This window comes from Malus domestica, chromosome 04, assembly GCF_042453785.1.
Source record: "Malus domestica chromosome 04, GDT2T_hap1".
Taxonomy (NCBI): Eukaryota; Viridiplantae; Streptophyta; class Magnoliopsida; order Rosales; family Rosaceae; genus Malus; species Malus domestica.
The window spans coordinates 22,607,220-22,625,185 of NC_091664.1; the positions used below are offsets into that span (position 1 = coordinate 22,607,220).

Below are 17,966 nucleotides of genomic sequence, written 5' to 3' on the forward strand. Positions count from 1 at the left end.
GGCAATAACGTTAGCTTGACGTCGAGGATGAATAAAAGTAGCCTCGTCGATTGTTAGAACTAATCCTTGATTGTCGGGACTAATGGTGTTGATTCTTGAATGCCAAAGGCAAAGAGAGCAGCTAGATTTTAGTCAGAAATTATTTTGTCAATAAAGTAGATATTGTGTCAACAATATGGCTGGTAAAGTCGATAATTTATAGACAGCTGTTTAGGTTAGTAGCTTAATTATGAAACTATTGACGAATTTTCAATATGACCTGAGGATTAAAATAAGATTTACGATTTCTACCTAGCAGAAATTTTGTTTAATTTCTGGGGTTTTAATCGGTCAAAGACGGAAATGTACGTGTAGTGGTTTAGGGTTTCATCGAATGGTCAGCTACGATGGTGGGATTTCGAAGTAACTGCTAGCGGCTAGAAATGATCATAATATCTTATCAACTTATTCAAAAGTCTTCAGATTGATCTCCCCCTGGAGCTCTCCAGAAGCAAATATTCATTGTTATAACGAATTTAATTAATTATTTCCACATACATGCATGATGCATTTCTCTGTTTTCTACCTGATTTTATATTATTTATTTTATATTATTTCATACTCCAATTATACAATATATATATATATATATATATATATATATATATATATATTCCCATGTCATATTGGTTTATAAAAAGTAAAACTCATCATTGTATATATCAGTAACTAAACAATATAGTATCCCCCTTCCCACGTTATATAAGAAGAAAAAACAGAAGTCATCATACTTAACTAAACAACATAGTATCACTCAGAAAAAAAAGTAACATAACGAAATTCAAATATTTTGTCGGTGGCCTAATAGCAGGCCGATACTGAAAATTTGTGGGTCTTAGACAAGCATTTGAAGTAGGGCTCTAAAGTTCTCTAACCCTCACAAAATACATAAAATATTCTATTTCTACATCAAAGATCATTAAAAATTAATATCAAAAGAAGATAGATATACAAACATTAATTAAATATTACACATCTCATGTTTTTAGACACAAATATATAGAATCTTTTCCGTAAGAGTTTAAGATTGAGAGTGAAGAACAATAAAACTTAGTGATCAAGAGAGTAAAGAATAATAAAACTTGATTGACGAGTATAATTCAAAACCAATTGTTTATCTTGTGTTTTTTCTAAAATCATCATCACACTAACAAATCAAATATTCCATTAAATAATAAATTATTGAAAAGAAAAATATAAATTCAAAGTTTTGATTACCTTAAAGTACAATCTTCAAAACTATGTGATAATTGATTTAAACATTAAATAGAAATGGAGAGATTGGGAAGTTGATAGAAAAAAAGATTGCAAAGGTGTTGAGAAGTCAATGATATCGTTCCTGATATCTTGGCTTAGTTTTAGGAAACTATTTTGTAAATTATTTGTAATTGATTTGTGAATATTTGTAATCCTAGAATGTAGGCTAGGTTCCTTCCTTGTTAAGCTCTCTCATTGTATATAGTCATTGAGTATCAATTGAATAAACTACTTTTGCAAAATATTCTTTGCACGATTCTTTACATGGTATCGAGAGCTAGGCTGAAACCCTAGTTCCTTCCACTGCCTTTTGCTATTTTCACATTGTTTTTTTTTTCCGTCGTCTGCCATAGACGCAATTTCTGGAAGCAACTCCAATGCTAAGGCTAATGTTTCCAACCCTCTTTTCATCCAGCCATGATGCTGGTTTCAAAGCCCCTGAATGGGGATAATTATTCAACCTGGTCTCGTGCTATGAAGATCTCGTTGAGTGCCAAAAATAAACTTGGTTTTGTTGATGGTACTGTTGCGCAACCTTTTGTCAAGATCAAGCTGGACGATCACGCTTCGTGGCAGAGATGCAACGACATGATCATTGCGTGGATTATTAATTCCATTGACTTAGATATTGTTGACAGTATCCTTTATATGACTGATGCTTATGCGATTTCGGAGGAATTGTGTGAACGATATTGTCAAAGTAATGCTCCTCGAATTTTTCAACTACAACAGGACATTGCTTCACTTACACAAGATCAACTCTCCATTGCTGCGTATTACACGAAGATGAAGAGTTTGTGGGATGAGTTGTCGTCCTATAGTGACTCTATCTCTTGCACTTGTGGAGCACAGAATGAGAGAAACAAGTTGATGCAGTTTCTCATGGGACCTAATGACTCTTATAGTGCAGTTCGAGGGCAGCTTTTGTTGATGAATCCCCTACCTACGGTTTGTCAAGCTTATGCATCAATTTCTAGGAAGAGAAGCAAAGAAGCCTTGCCTTTTCTCGAGTTACTACAGACACATCATCCATGGCTGTGCAGCAAAGTGGTTCGAAGTCTTCTACCCACAAACATTTGCATTGCACTCATTGCGATCAAGACTACCATACCATTGATACATGTTATCAACTTCATGGGTATCCACCAGGCCACCGTTTGCATAAGGTTAAGCCACAAAAGGAAACAACCGTCCCAAGAAGGAACAGAGTTCTTCCTCGGCTAATCAAGTCTCGGAAAATGTAGCTACCAATGAGGAGATGCAGTCCGTCATGTCTGGGCTTTCTGATGTCCAGTTTCAACAGATTCTTCAAATTATGAATAACCAGGGCAATGATGAACAACCCCAGGCTAAAGCAGCTACGACAGGTTTGTCAAAATCACCTTTGCATATGCATCGATGGATAATCGACGGTGGTGCAACGGATCATATCACTTCTTCACCAGAATTGCTTACTGATGGTGTTAAAATGAGAAAATGTCTCCTATTTTGTTGCCAAGTAGACAGCAAGCCCGAATACTTTCCATTGGTCACATCCCTTTGAGTTCTACTTTTAAATTGCAAGATGTGCTATGTGTGCCTAACTTTAAAGTAGATTTGATGTCAGTGAGTCGTATTACAAGTGGATTAACTTGTTCCATAACTTTTTTTCCTTCTTGGTGTATCATGCAGGATCTAATGACGAGGACGGTGATTGGTTTGGGTAAGTGAAGAGGAGGGTTGTGCTACTTGGTGTCCTTGGCTCCTGCGAAGTCTGAGCATCCTCGGTGGTTTTACAACCTTGTGCTTTCACTTGCGGAGTTATGGCATCAGTGTTTGGGTTACTTGTCAGCCCCTAGATTAGATTTTACGTCCAACCAATTGTTGCATTTCCCTTTTGTGTCTAATAATGCTTGTGATATTTTTCCCTTAGCCAAGCAACATAGATTACCATTTGGTGTCAGTTCCATTTCATCTAATAAACCGTTTGCTTTGATTCACTATGACATTTGGGGACCTTTTAAAGTTGCCTCTACTTCTCGAGCCAACTATTTCTTAACCATTGTAGATGATTATTCTCGCTTCACATGGATTTTTCTTATGCAACACAAAAATGAAACACAACCTATTCTTAAGAATTTTTTCTCTTTTGTCCAAACTCAATTTAATGCTTCTATTTGCCAAATCCGTGACGACAATGGTGGTGAATTTGTTTCCTTTCGTGATTTCTTTAAAGCTCATGGAGTCATTTACCAACATTTTTGCGTTTATACGCCTCAACAAAATGGGGTCGTAGAACGCAAGCATTGTCATATACTTGAAACTGCTTGTGCCTTGTGTTTTCAAGCTAATCTTCCTGTCCATTTTTGGGGTGAATGTGTGCTCACTGCCGTTCATCTTATTAACCGTCTTCCCACACCCATTCTTTCCAAGAAAACACCTTTTGAATGTATATTCCAAACCACCCATTTTTTCACACCTTAGGGTTTTTGGTTGCCTTGCTTTTGCCACTGATGTCAATGTGTCTCACAAATTTCTCCCCGTGCACAAAAATGCATTTTTATAGGCTATCCCATTGGTCAGGAGGCATACAAATTATATAATCTCACCACTCACCACTCACCACATCTCTACAAGTCGTGATGTTATCTTCCATGAAACTATATTTCCATATCAAACCTCACCTTCTCCAACTTCACCTCAACCTATGTCTCACCCTACCCCACTTCTTATACCTCACCTCCCTAACCCCGTGTCACCTTCCGTAATCCACCCACCTGACCCTTTCACCTATCCTCTACCTGTGGCTCCCCTTGCACTGCTCTCTTCATCTGGTGCAGCACTTCCCGCGCCACCTTTTCTTGTTTCCGTGGATGATGCAGCACTACCTGTCCCTGCAGCTTCTGACTTCACCTTGTCCGCACCTGCCGTGCCTTCCCTTGCTTCCGCCCCGGTGCTCCGTCACTCTAGCCGTCATTCTTCTCCGCCACTCAAGTTGCATGATTATGTTTGCCCTACTATCAAGCTTACCCAACCAGATTCTTCATCGTCTTCGTTGTCTGGTCACACCACAGGTACACGGTATCCACTTTCTAATTACCTCACTTACCATTGTTTCTCTCTTGCACAACAATCTCCTTGCCCATATTACTCGATAGGTTGAACCTCGCACTTACGACGAAGCTGCTTGTTTCCCTCATTGGCAAGCTGCCATAACTTTCGAATTAGAAGCTTTGGAAGCTAACCACACTTGGTCTCTTACTCCTCTTCCACGAGGGAAATCTCCCATTAGTTGCCGTTGGGTTTACAAAATCAAACATCGTTATGATGGCTTTATTGAACGCTATAAGGCACGTTTGGTTGCCAAGGGTTATACCCAGCTTGAAGGTATAGATTTCCATGATACGTTTTCTCCCACTGCCAAAATGGTCATTGTTCGATGTTTATTGGCTCTTGCTGCCTCCCGGCAGTGGTCGCTCCATTAGTTAGACGTCAATAACACCTTTCTTCATGGTGACCTTCATAAAGAAATCTATATGACTCCTCATCCAGGTTTTTTGCGACAGGGGGATAACTTGGTTTGTCGCCTTAGCAAGTCTCTATATGGGTTGAAACAAGCTTCTCATCAATGGTTTGTAAAATTTTCCGAAGCTATTCAATCCGCAGGCTATGTACAATCCAAGGCCGACTACTCTTTATTTACTCGGAGTCAAGGCAAGTCTGTTACAACCCTCTTAATTTATGTCGATGATATTTTGATTACAGGCAATGATTCGAGTGCTATCGATGCACTAAAACGGTTCCTCAATGGTCGTTTCAAAATCAAGGATCTTGGTGATTTGAAGAACTTTCTTGGGATTGAAGTATCACGTTCTAAGAAGGGGATCTTTATTTCTCAACGGAAATATACTTTAGAAATATTGAAGGATGGAGGTCTCTTGGGAGCTCGCCCTGTGAAATTTCCCATGGAACAGAATCTTAAGCTATCAAACAATGGTGAAATCCTCAAAGACTCGGCCAAGTATAGAAGATTGGTGGGACGTCTGATATACCTCACGATCACTAGGTCGGATATAACATATTTAGTGCATGTGTTGAGTAGGTTTATGCATGAGCCTCGCACACCACACATGGAAGTAGCCCATCGGATTTTGAAATATATAAAAAATACACCTGGACAAGGTTTGTTCTTCTCTTCTAAAAATGAATTGGTTTTAAATGCATATTGTGATTCGGACTGGGCATGTTGTTCAACAACACGAAGATCAACTACATGTTATTGTATTTTTTTGGGCTCTTCATTGATTTCTTGGAGGTCAAAGAGACAAAAGACCGTGTCTTTGCCATTAGCGGAGGCCAAGTATCGAGCCATGACTGGAACTTGTTGTGAATTATCATGGTTGCAATATTTATTGAAAGACCTAGGTGTACTACATAAAAAACCGGCTTTGCTTCATTGTGACAATAAAGCTGTTGATGCATAAAATCGAAGGTCTTGGAACAACGTAAATCCGACCGTGAATCTGCATGAAAGTAAATAACATAAGATGTATCGTGGTTCACCCCAAGGTTTGGGCTACGTCCACACTGATATTGTATTTCTGAGGGAGAGAGAGCTCTGAATATGAAAGTGAGAGCTTTGAGAGAGCTTAGAGCTTAGGGGATGTGAGGAGGCTTAAGGCCTAAGAGTTGGCCTCCTTAATGAGAAGGGTGATGAGTCATTTTATAGAATAAGGGTTCCTCACTTATTACATATTCACCTTTCCATTTATTATATAATTACATATTCGCCTTTCCTTTCCATCTAAATACGGAGGCCCTAAGTATGGTACAAACAGTAGTCCCCCAAGTCTTCGGTCAAGAGAGTCTTTTGGCTGGAGACTTGAAATTCAGTCCATGTGTGGGCTGAAGTAACTAGATGTCGTCTTGAATTGATACTTGATATGAGGCGGTGCTCAAAGTGAAATGATGCTCAACTATAAGTAGCATATGTTGCGAGGCTGCTCGGCTTGTGGCTTATGTTGCCTTGGTTGGCTCGGTTTGTGGCGTTGGAGGTGAGGGAGTCATTTTTATAGAATAAGGGCTCACATCTCAATACATAAATGATGGGCTAGAGTTGATGCTCGCGGTGAGGCGGTTGCTCAGCTCGCGGTGATGCTCTCTAATGAAGGTGAGGGAGTCCCTTTTATAAAATAAGGGTTCGCTCCTCAGTACATGAATAATTGGTTAGGAGTGATGCTCGCGGCAAGGCGGTTGCTCAGCTGGCGGCGATGCTCTCTAATGAAGGTGAGGGAGTCCCTTTTATAAAATAAGGGATCGCTCTTCAGTACATGAATAATGGGTGCTCTCTTAATGAAAGTGAGGGAGTCCATTTTATAAAATAAGGGTTCACTCCTTAATACATAAATAATGGGCTAAGTCCCCCAAGTAATTTTTTTATGAGGCCCAATATATGGTATATAGTGTAGTCCCCCAAGTCTTTGGTCAATAGAGTCTGTTGGCTGGAGACTTCAAATTAAATCCATGTATGGGCCGAAGTGGCGGTTGTTCGGAGGCGGTATTTGTATACCTTGCACTGAAGCTTTGTAGGTGAAGCTTTTGCAAGTGAAGCTTTTGAAGCTGGAGCTCTGTAAATGAAGCTTTTGAAGCTAGAGCTCTGTAGATGAAGCTTTTGAAGCTAGAGCTCTGTAGATGAAGCTTTTGAAGCCAAAGCTCTGTAAATGAAGCTTTTGAAGCTAGAGCTCTGTAAATGAAGCTTTCGAAGCTACAACTCTGTAAATGAAGCTTTTGAAGCTAGAGCTCTGTAAGTGAAGCTTTCGAAGCTAGAGCTTTTGTAAATGAAGCTTTTGAAGCTAATTGACATGAGTGATGCTCATGAATGTTGACATGAATGATGCTCATGAATGTTGACATGAATGATGTTCATGAATGTTTATGTATGATTGACATGAGTGGTGCTCATGAATGTTTATGTATGATTGTCATGAGTGGTGCTCATGAATGTTTATGTATGATTGTCATAAGTGATGCTCATGTATAATTTTGGAGTATTGGACGTACTTTTGATCACCTGGTTGGTGATAATAGAGGTAGGTTGCTGAATAATTTTGGAGTACTGGGCGTACTTTTGATCACCTGGTTGGTGGTAATAGCGGCAGGCTGTCGAATAATTTTTTGTAGTATTGGACGTACTTTTGATCACCTGGTTGGTGATAATAGAGGCAGACTGCCGAATATTTTTTTTGTAGTACTGAATGTACTTTTGATCACCTGGTTGGTGATAATAGCGGTAGGCTGCCGAATAAACTTGAAGCTACATGGCCTGGCTCTTTTAGGCATACGGGCCTTGGCCCTCCACATGACATTGCAGCCCATTATTTTGGGTTTGGCGTTTTTTGTTTAATATTATTATTACCCTCTAATGGGGTTTATACAGATGTCTGCAAAAGATAAGAAAAGTAAATTATATCACTTTAAAGTAAGGAACCCTTATCTTCCTCCTAGGTCTTCCCGTAGCTTTCTCAGAAAATAGGAACATGCATGATGAAAGTGTGGGCATCTTTTTTGGCTTTAGTAAGATCTCATTTTTTTTTCTTTTTCTTTTGCGTTGTCCCCCATGGGCTCTCGAGGAGAGCCTCCCTTTTTCTTTTTCTGCTGTCTGAAATATTCTCTTTTCACTGTGCCTCTCTGTCTCTTCACCTGGCAGACAAAATGAATCATAATAATAGGAAGATCTTTTGCTTTTCGTCTTTTCTCTTTTCCTTTTTCTTTTCATCTTTCTTTTCTGCTTTACACGGCGAGCAGCTCCCACACTTGGATCTGCAACTTGGTGGTGATGAAACCCAGATGAATATTTTGGTGGATCTCTAACGTCCACTTCAACCTCGCCCTAAAGCTCGACTGCAGCGTCATGTCGCCGCGTTCCTTCTAACCCTCTCGGATTTTAGCCAAACAATGCTGTAGAGGGTGGAGGTAGAAGCCAACCAGTCCCACGACAACCATAGAAGAAATTATTCTCAAGACAATATAGATATCCATCTCTCTCTATCTCTTTCTCTCCGCCTCCATGGCCATCAACACTCCAGCGCCTCCACATTCAAGTAAATATCAATAGCACGATAGAGATTGTTGTCGACTTTGCGCGCGCCTTTGGGGATGAGGCTGGCGATACCATTGAACTTCGAGATACTAAGCCTAACACATGTGGCGATCTCACCAAGATACGCGTCGGCAGTCTTTGCAACTCTAATCATCGCCGCCGAGTAAACCTACCTAAAATCGTCGGTGTTGAAGACCGTAATGCTCTTCTCCTTCTCCACGAACCCGGAGATAATCCTCCTCGCGCTCTTTAGATCGAAGAGCCTATCGCCGTCGTAGGTGAACGACAAGACCATGAGGTCATCGACGGTCACATGCTCTAGGACCACTAAGATCCGCCTCTTGAGCTCGGTATTGCACATGCTCGACACCTTGACGAAGATCGCAAATCTGAAGAGGCAGTAGATGAAGTTAATCAGGAGAGCGGCTTTCTCAGTCAGTAAGATCTCGACAATCGATTCCAGAAGCTCCAGTTGTTAGAGCAGAATTGGGCTAGGCTGACTTGATCAGACAGCAAGATATTTGACGGAGACGATTTGCGACGAAGACCAGAAATTCAACCTCATGCGGCATTCAATTTGTCCGAAGAGACCAAAGGATGAGTCCGGATTTGCTCCGAACCTGTCGAAGTGTTTGGCGGTTGAATCCAGGGGTTTAGGCGGTTCGGTCTTGGGGGAACCTACTGCTCGCGGTTTCGGATCCTGAGATCCATGAAGTTATGGAGAATGAGAGGCTAGGTTGAAGACAACCCAACTTTTGGAGGTTGTCGGAGAATTTTGGAGTCCAGCACCAGCTCCGGCGACAAACAGAGTGAAACTATCTTCAACTTCCCTGGTGCGAGCCAAACGCAATCTGGACAATTCCCTACTGCTGGTCGTTTCGGATCCTGAGATCCATGAAATTATGGAGAAGGAGAGGCTAGGTTGAAGACAACCCAGCTTTTGGAGGTTGTTGGAGAATTTTGGAGTCCAGCACTAGCTCCGGCGATAGATAGAGTGAAACTATCTTCAGCTTCCCTAGTGCTAGCCAAACGCAATCTGGGTAATTCCTTGGACTTCAAATTTAAGTTCTTGCTTCTAGGCGCTTGCCAAAAGCAACTGCAGTACAAACACTTATGAGGAAAAATCGTCGTGGGACTTTGACAGAGCCTAGGTTAAAGACAGCCCAGCCTTTGGAGGTCGTCGGAGAACCAGAATCCAGCACCAGCTCTGGCGACAGACAGAGTAATGAGAACCGCCATTTTTGGTCTCTTTCTTGGGAACAATGTAATGCCTAATTGAGGAGGTTGTTGAGTTTGTGTTTATTACCGTGATGATGTTGTGATGGACGGCAGAGATTGAAGTAGCAGAGAAGCTCATTGTGAAATAAACAACGATGAGCTGAGGTTTTCTTGAGTTGTGTTGAGTGGTGTTTGGAGATTTGAAACGGATTTTGCAGATTCACGGCGGAGGTGAAAAAATGAGAGAGAACCGACACAGCTTTTCGTGTTGATTCCCACAGATGGCACTAAATGTTGATGCACAAAACCGGAGGTCTTGGAACAATGTAAATCCGACCGTGAATCTGCAAGAAAGTAAATAACACAAGATGTATCGTGGTTCACCCCAAGGTTTAGGCTATGTCCACACTGATATTGTATTTCTGAGGGAGAGAGAGCTCTGAATATGAGAGTGAGAGCTTTGAGATAGCTTAGAGCTTAAGGGATGTGAGGAGGCTTAAGGCCTAAGAGTTTGCCTCCTTAATGAAGAGGGTGAGGAGTCCTTTTATAGAATAAGGGTTCCTCACTTATTACATATTTGCCTCTCCATTTATTATATAATTACACTTGAGTCTCCCGAGTATTTATACGAGATCTAAATACGGAGGCCTTAAGTATGGTACAAACAAAAGCAGCCCTCCCCATTGCTGCTAACCCCGTTTTTCATGAGTGCACTAGACATATAGAAATGGATTGTCACTTCATCCGAGACAAGATAGAAGATGGTTCAGTTGTCACAAAATTTGTTCCTTCTTCCAATCAACTTGCAGACGTACTTACGAAGCCAATGGGGAAGGAAACTTTCTCAAGGATTATTCACAAGTTGGAGTTCTCAATATCCACTCTCCAACTTGAGGGGGAGTGTTGAGAAGTCAATGATATCGTTCCTAATATCTTGGCTTAGTTTTAGAAAACTATTTTGTAAATTATTTGTAATTGATTTTTGAATATTTGTAATCCTAGAATGTAGGCTAGGTTACTTCCTTGTTAAGCTCTCTCATTGTATAAAGTCACTGAGTATCAATTGAATAACTACTTCTGCAAAATATTCTTTGCACGATTCTTTGCAAAAGGGACTTGACTTAGGGCCGGCCCTACCAAATAGAAACAGTAAACTATGCATGGCCTTTTTTTTTTAATAAATTTTTAATTTTTTCTATTATTAGAAGGAAGAGGGAAGTTTTAAACTATTAAAATAATTTTGAGTTTAAGTCGGAATATTAAATCATATGCAAACTATGCATGGGTCACCTTACAGCAAAAATGCAATGGCGTAAACGCATAAGTAAACACTTTATCATGTTTTATTTTGTTTGCTGGCCATTAATTAAATATTTTTCAATTTGACCATTTATTTAATACTGCCTGCATCACTATTTATTTATTGGACCTGCAAATTTTAATATTAAAGTTTTAGGGTTGAGTTTGTTTATGTAGTGGATTTTAATATATTTTGGTAATAGCATTCTATTACACATGCATTGAACTTTTTCTTTTTTTTTTATTTGTAACAATCTGTTACCTTGTTTTAAATTATTCCTCTTGTATTCTACATAATATCTCATTTTGCTCTCTAAATTCTCTTATGGGACAATGACAATCTTGAAAAAATGGGCTATATATTTCATGCCAAGGTGATCTTCGGGGTTTTAGATTATCCAATTGTGAAAACGAGCTGAATAATTTAAAAAAAATTGAATTAATCTCGGCCACATCAACGAAACTAACGTCATTCGACTTAGTTGATGGAATGGGATAAAGTAAAACACAAAAAAATGAGTATTGAAGGTAAAGAGCGGTAAAATACAACACAGGATTAAGAAATAAATTTTGTAGAGAGTACTCGGGATGTAATATAAACCTTTTAATTTCTTAAGTACTAAGAATTGCTCCTAAATTAAATACAAAAAAAATAAAATAAATTTACACAAATTTACACAAATGGCACCGGCTTTGTCCACTGTAATTTAAAAAAACAAAACTATTTCTAATGTCTCTTCAGAGCTCAGTTATTTACTGGGAAAATGCATGTCTTACTATGTTTGCATTGAGTAATATTCAAATCCAAACGTGTTCTTCTAGTACACCGCCGGACTTCCCTTTTCTTTTAGTTCGTCAGCCTGTAAAGTGTAGTTTGGACACGGTCAAAATGGTGTTATTGAATATGGCCGCGGTTTGCTTGAGAACCAAGTTTCTGACTGTGTCCATATCTTTATTTTAGCACTCTCTGATGAGTCACAAATTTAATTATACTGTTTACTGGATATATAATACCAAAGTCGTTTTATATGCCGGTATGTTCAAATTTTCAAACTCTTGTAAAGAAAAATGCAAATTTATTGCCTAATTTGTCACGTAATTGTGGAAAAAATGGGTTAGCAACTACTTTTCAAATGCCTATATAAACATAGCATCCATAGACCTCTGAGATATCACAAGAGTAACACAATATCTCCATAACAATAGCTGATTCTCAAACTTCTCCTTTCCCCTTGAGATCGCTCTTTTAATTTGTTCCCCATATGGCACGGTTAGCCTTTCTGCTAGCTTGTGCTCTAGCTCTATTGGCTTCCTCAGTGGCATCTGGTGCAATTGTTGAGCATTCTTTTAATGTAAGTCTTGGCTCAATTTTGGGTATGCTCATTAATGTTTCTAGAATGGCTAAAAGAGCATTATAGCATTAAAAAAAAAAATACTTTTGATTCAATTTGATGAAAATAATTTAAGTATTTTTGGGTGATTGATTGAAGCGGTTTTTAGAGACAATTTCGACGATCCCTTTTGGAGTCTTATTTTATCATGCATATTTCCTCACCAAATAGTTGAATGTTTCATTTGAATAATAATAGTAGTGATGATATGTTTTTTTCTATTTCCTTTGTTTTCAGGTGAACAATCTGACTGTTACCCGACTCTGCCAAAATCAATCGATAACTGTAGTAAATGAGAGTTATCCTGGACCAACCATATATGCACGAGAGGGAGACACACTTATCATCCATGTTTTAAACCAGTCACCCTATAACATTACTATTCACTGGTAAATACCAATTATTCAAAACCATTTAACAACCCCCAAGGGGAAAGTTGAGTTAAAGTTTTGTTCACGTTGTATAGTTTCTTTCTTAATGTAGGCATGGAATCTATCAGCTTCTAAGTGCATGGGCAGATGGGCCTGCATACGTAACTCAATGTCCTATACCCCCCGGACAAAGCTATACTTACAAATTTAATATCACTGGACAAGAAGGCACCCTTTGGTGGCATGCCCACATTTCGTGGCTCCGTGCAACTGTCCACGGAGCGCTTATAATACACCCGAAAGCCGGTCAATCCTTCCCCTTCCCCAAGCCCGCCAAAGAAGTTCCCATCATATTAGGTAATTAACGATTAAACTATACCATTCAACTTGTTTAACGTTAATCTTAATATGTACTTCAAGTAGTAATTTTGATGACTAATTATATATTAACTGTTTGATGAAATTGCAGGAGATTGGTACAGTGGCAATGTGGTCGACATTGAGCAAGAAGGCCTATCCAAGGGAATAGCTCCTAACCTTTCAAATGCTTACACCATCAATGGACTTCCCGGTGATCTCTACGACTGCTCTCAAAATCGTACGTAACCATGCTTACATGCATACTCGTAAATTTATTAATTTAGTTTATATGTTAATTTTACATGGTGAATATTAACAAATTGACATCAAATTATCAGAAACATATCAGCTCAGTGTGGTGAGAGGAAAGACCTACTTGCTACGCCTAATCAACGCTGCACTCAATACCCAGCTCTTCTTCAAGATAGCCAATCACAACATGACAGTTGTTGCCATCGACGCCTCCTACACGACTCCTTATGATACAGACGTGGTGGTTATTGCACCTGGTCAGACCATTGACATTCTCGTCAAATTCAATCAACTTAACGGATCTTATTACATGGCCGCCACTCCTTACGCTAGCGCTGATGATACTGTCGGCTTTGATAACTCGACAACCAGAGGCATCATCGTCTACAAGGGCTACACGTCATCAACCCCCATTATGCCCCCCATGCCTAACCCTCACGACACGCCGTTGGCCCATAAGTTCCTCACCAATCTCACCGGCCTCCCTGGTGGGCCCCACTGGGTCCCAGTCCCACGCAAGGTGGACGAGCACATGTTCGTGACAGTCGGCGTTAACTTAGCGATGTGTCCCGAAAATACCACGTGTCAAGGCTTATTCAATAACCGATTCTCTGCGAGCATGAATAACGAGTCATTCATGGCCCCGACCAATACGTCCATGTTGGAAGCACATTTTAACAACGTGAACGGGGTTTATACTAGAGATTTTCCTAACGAGCCTCCGGTCAAGTTTGACTACACAGACACGAACCTCAGCCTCGACTTATCCTTGATATTTGCGCCAAAATCAACAAAGGTCAAGACGTTGAAGTTCAATTCGACAGTACAGTTGGTGTTTCAGAACACAGCATTTTTGGCCATCGAGAACCACCCGATGCATCTCCACGGCTTCGATTTCCACGTATTGGCACAAGGGTTTGGAAATTACGACCCGATTAATGACCCCAAAAAATTTAACTTCGTTAATCCGCAAGTACGTAACACAATTGGTGTGCCGGTCGGAGGATGGGCTGTGATCAGGTTTCGAGCAAATAATCCTGGTTAGTTTTCTTAATCATCTCATTAATTAAGTTGCTTTGTATTTTAAACATGTTATAAATAAATAATTTTTGATAATTTGTTTTAAATTATTATTTTAGGTATCTGGTACGTGCATTGTCACTTGGACGTTCATCTGCCTTGGGGGCTGGCCATGGCTTTTGAGGTTGAAAATGGAGGGACGCCAGAATCTACTTTGCCTCCACCACCACTTGATCTGCCGAAATGTTAGAAGTTGTTTGGCAGACTCCTCGGCTCAAAATACTGTTTCATTTTGTATTCTTGAAATTATAATACCGAGGTCAATTTCATTCGTTTGGTTAAAAATGAATAAGTTTGTAATAAGCCTAGTGACAAATGTATTGTTTAAGTTGGTCATCATTGTTTGTCTAAAATCAAAGTAACTTATTAATTATTAATAATTGAGGTACCTGTCAGGATGTACCTGTTAGGACATAAAGGTTAGTTATAGCGTGCTGTATGTCAATATGTCAAATGTAATGAGTGTCGTGTGTCATTACATCATTGGTTCTGTAGTAAAGTCAAAGTGTTGTAATGATTATCAAGTTGTAATGAAAGTATTGTTATTCAAGATTCTGTCCATCTCTTCGATGACTTTCTCTTCCTTCATTTCTGGCTTTCTCGGTTGACAGTGCCCTAATTTATTCATGAAATGATCTGACAGTCTTTTGCTTATTTAATTATGTTATTTCTTATCTCGTATTTTTCTAACAAGAATACATTTTTATAGCTAGTCTACTAATATTTTTTATTTTATTTTATAAAAAAGTGAAGTTTTACGTTGGATTTAAGTGAATGACAATAACATTTAATATTTGTTTCGAGTATAATACCTCTTCAGTGAATTATCCCGTCCCCTTGCTAGAATATCATTTTTTTTTTGATAAAAAACAACCTCATGTATGAACATCATTTGGATTTCTCTCTGAACTGTATTCCCCTTTATAGAAGAAAATAAATGTTCTAAATCGTATTGGGCCCCAAATCAGCAAATTATAGGTTTCTGCACTGGAAGATGATCCTCTCCTAAGCGCAGGATGAGTATCCTCCTAACCAACCCATCTAGACCGTTCAAACTTAATCCAACGGTTGCAATTATTATCACTTTTAGATGACCATTTGTTTGGAACCGTTAGATTAAATTTGAACAGCCCAGATGAGCTGATTAGGAGGATCCTCATCCTGAGCTCAGGAGAGGATCCTCTTCCTTCTGCACTACCAGAGATTTAGGCTAACCCATCACATCAGCCTCCACATAAGTTCCTATTACAAAATGTTGATAATCTTGTGTTTAAAATCTTATAATTAACAGCTGTTAATAATAATCCTTGTGAAAATTGCATTCCCTCTAATCTTCTTTTAATGAATCTTCACTTTATCTTATATATAACATGTTAACGAACTTGAGCGTGACTACTACAATTTGATTTTACACGCATTAATAGTTTCTCTTACATGTGATTAAGTTGTGTCCTTGTTGTCTAATTTGACTTCGAAATGAATTGGCATCTTGTTTTGATAGCCTTGATCACATTGCAGGGTCGGTTTCCATACGTGGGATGTACGTACTCACCTCTCTAGTGTAGGTGATGAATAAGAGTGATTCAAATAATATTATTGGTTCAAATGTGCGCCCTTTTCGACCTCATCTACTCCTAAACAATAAGACCGTCATACATGTACAGTAATTGAAACATAAGTTTGACCGTCTAGTTTTAGGGATTATGCTTCAATTAATGTGGCAAATCTCCTCCGAAATTCATTGCCACTAACATTCATGTATGGCTGTAAAGGGCCTGGAGCAAATGCAGGATGAAACTTTCTTGATGAGTCTTGTGAAACTGGACCAGGGGCATATGTAGGGGCACCGCCATAACTCGAAAATTCTGCCATGGCGAGGTGAGGGTTAAGACAATTGTTTTTCGCGAGATAAGGCAAGAATATTCCTACATTATAAAAACATTTGATAAAGAATGTTAGGTACATCAAATTAGAATGCTGTGATAGTGATATTATATTGGATAACCACTAAAACACTAAAATTAAGAAAAATCATCTATTATATGCATATAAATTCCGGAAAGAGATCATTTCCGGATCTCTTCCACCAAGGCCACCGGATCAAGTGATCCGGACCCTTGATATTTGATCCAATGGCTAAAGTTATTATAACTTTTAAAGGGGGCCCCTGTTTTTAGCCGTTGGATCAAATTTTAAGGGCCTGGATCACTTGATCCGGTGGCCTTGGTGAAAGAGATCCAGAGAGGATATCTTTCCGTAAATTCCAACCATTTAAATAGAAACACTGACATAAAATATAATGAAATTGAAGGTTACGCACCTCCAAGTGTCTCAAAAGATTAAGAATGCTCAACACGTAATTAAAGGTGAAGGGGCAAATCGAGAAAATGGTCATAAGTCGAGGAGAAATTTTCAAGTAGGAAAATAAGCATTGATAAAAATCAGTAATATTTGGATCTATGAAATTACATTATTGCTCATAATTTTTTGTGTGATAAAAGACTAATAGCCTTTTCACCCCTTTTTAGTTGACAAAGAAAGTTCTTTTAATAGGTAGTTCAGATTTGTTCTTTTTTAAACTTTAATAAAGTCACTTTGACTGAAGGCCATGTCCTCATATTTAATTTAATTTATATTAATTATTGAGCTGTAAAAAAATTATTGTGTTTTTTAGAACCAAAATGTCATATATGTTGTAGGCATAATTTACTGAACAATTATGAAGGCCAAGGAGAGAGGGTGCGGCGGCATAGAGAGAGAATGGGTGCGGCGACATAGAGAGAGAAGAGATATATGTGTAATTGTGAGGTGTTTTCTATTCCACCCCATTCTGCCTTTATTTATAATAGTAGGGAAGGTTAAATCCTTACCCTAATAGGATTACAACTCTAATAGGATAATATTTAACCCCAGAGAATATTCCAAGATATCCCTAGATACACTAAGATTTACACAATCACATTCCTAATCTAATAGGACTGCAACACTCCCCATTGAGTGTGTAAATACTTAACTAAATGGCGCATCAGGTCTTTAGCGATGAAGTAAGTACAATTGATGAAGTCGTCGGCACAATGAGCGAATGCGAGTTTTAGATCAATGGAAGAATGCATAAAAGGTAAAACTCATAAAAACTCGCTATGGTAAAACCCAAGGTGGGAGAAAAACCCCGTAGACTAAGGAGAAAAGTGAGAATTTGCATTAAGTCAAAACTATATGTCTTCTGGACGCAAGTAAAAGAGCTCATAAGAGTATGATTAGCCCAAGGTGGGTGCCTCATCAAAACCTAGTTAGGTAGCAAAAATCCAGTGGGAAAAATGCTCCTAATCGTATGGAAAAATAGTACATTAAGATCAAGTAAGTATACTTTTGGATACTCCCCCTGAGTTTGACATAACTTCCAAATAAGAACTATAAGCATTTGCATATGAATAGTTAGGCACCAATTCCTCGGACAAGCTTCTGGAAGGTTGACTTTGGCAATGACGTCGTGTAGAGGTCAATAAGGTTGTCTGGGATTGGTTTTGCATGACTTCAATTTCCTAATACTTTGTTGATGTAAATGTAGACGCAATATGTCTTGGTGTTGACTTCGTTGATGTATCATGTCTTGGTCGGGTT

The 17,966-nt window shown here is 39.0% G+C and overlaps 2 protein-coding genes across 2 annotated transcripts; both read left to right on the plus strand.

The window, feature by feature from the left end:
• The first annotated feature begins 1,713 nt into the window (after nt 1-1,713).
• On the plus strand, nt 1,714-2,520 carry LOC139195061 (uncharacterized). Its single transcript, XM_070820244.1, has one exon. The coding sequence runs from the start codon at nt 1,714-1,716 to the stop codon at nt 2,518-2,520; it is 807 nt and encodes a 268-aa protein (XP_070676345.1).
• A 9,530-nt stretch (nt 2,521-12,050) lies between these two features.
• Nucleotides 12,051-14,895, plus strand: LOC103433546 (laccase-7-like). The gene is made up of 6 exons (XM_008371811.4): nt 12,051-12,243; nt 12,520-12,671; nt 12,766-13,010; nt 13,123-13,251; nt 13,352-14,305; nt 14,405-14,895. The coding sequence occupies exons 1-6, from the start codon at nt 12,154-12,156 to the stop codon at nt 14,533-14,535; spliced, it is 1,701 nt and encodes a 566-aa protein (XP_008370033.2). The 5' UTR covers nt 12,051-12,153; the 3' UTR covers nt 14,536-14,895.
• The last annotated feature ends 3,071 nt before the right edge of the window (nt 14,896-17,966 follow it).

Excerpts from the sequence above, each read along its gene's own strand:
- LOC139195061 (XM_070820244.1), top strand. The coding sequence starts at position 1,714 with ATGATGCTGGTTTCAAAGCCCCTGAATGGGGATAATTATTCAACCTGG.
- LOC103433546 (XM_008371811.4), top strand. The coding sequence starts at position 12,154 with ATGGCACGGTTAGCCTTTCTGCTAGCTTGTGCTCTAGCTCTATTGGCT. Across the intron at positions 13,011-13,122 it reads AGAAGTTCCCATCATATTAG|GAGATTGGTACAGTGGCAAT; the intron begins GTAATTAACGAT and ends ATGAAATTGCAG. Across the intron at positions 13,252-13,351 it reads CTACGACTGCTCTCAAAATC|AAACATATCAGCTCAGTGTG; the intron begins GTACGTAACCAT and ends TCAAATTATCAG.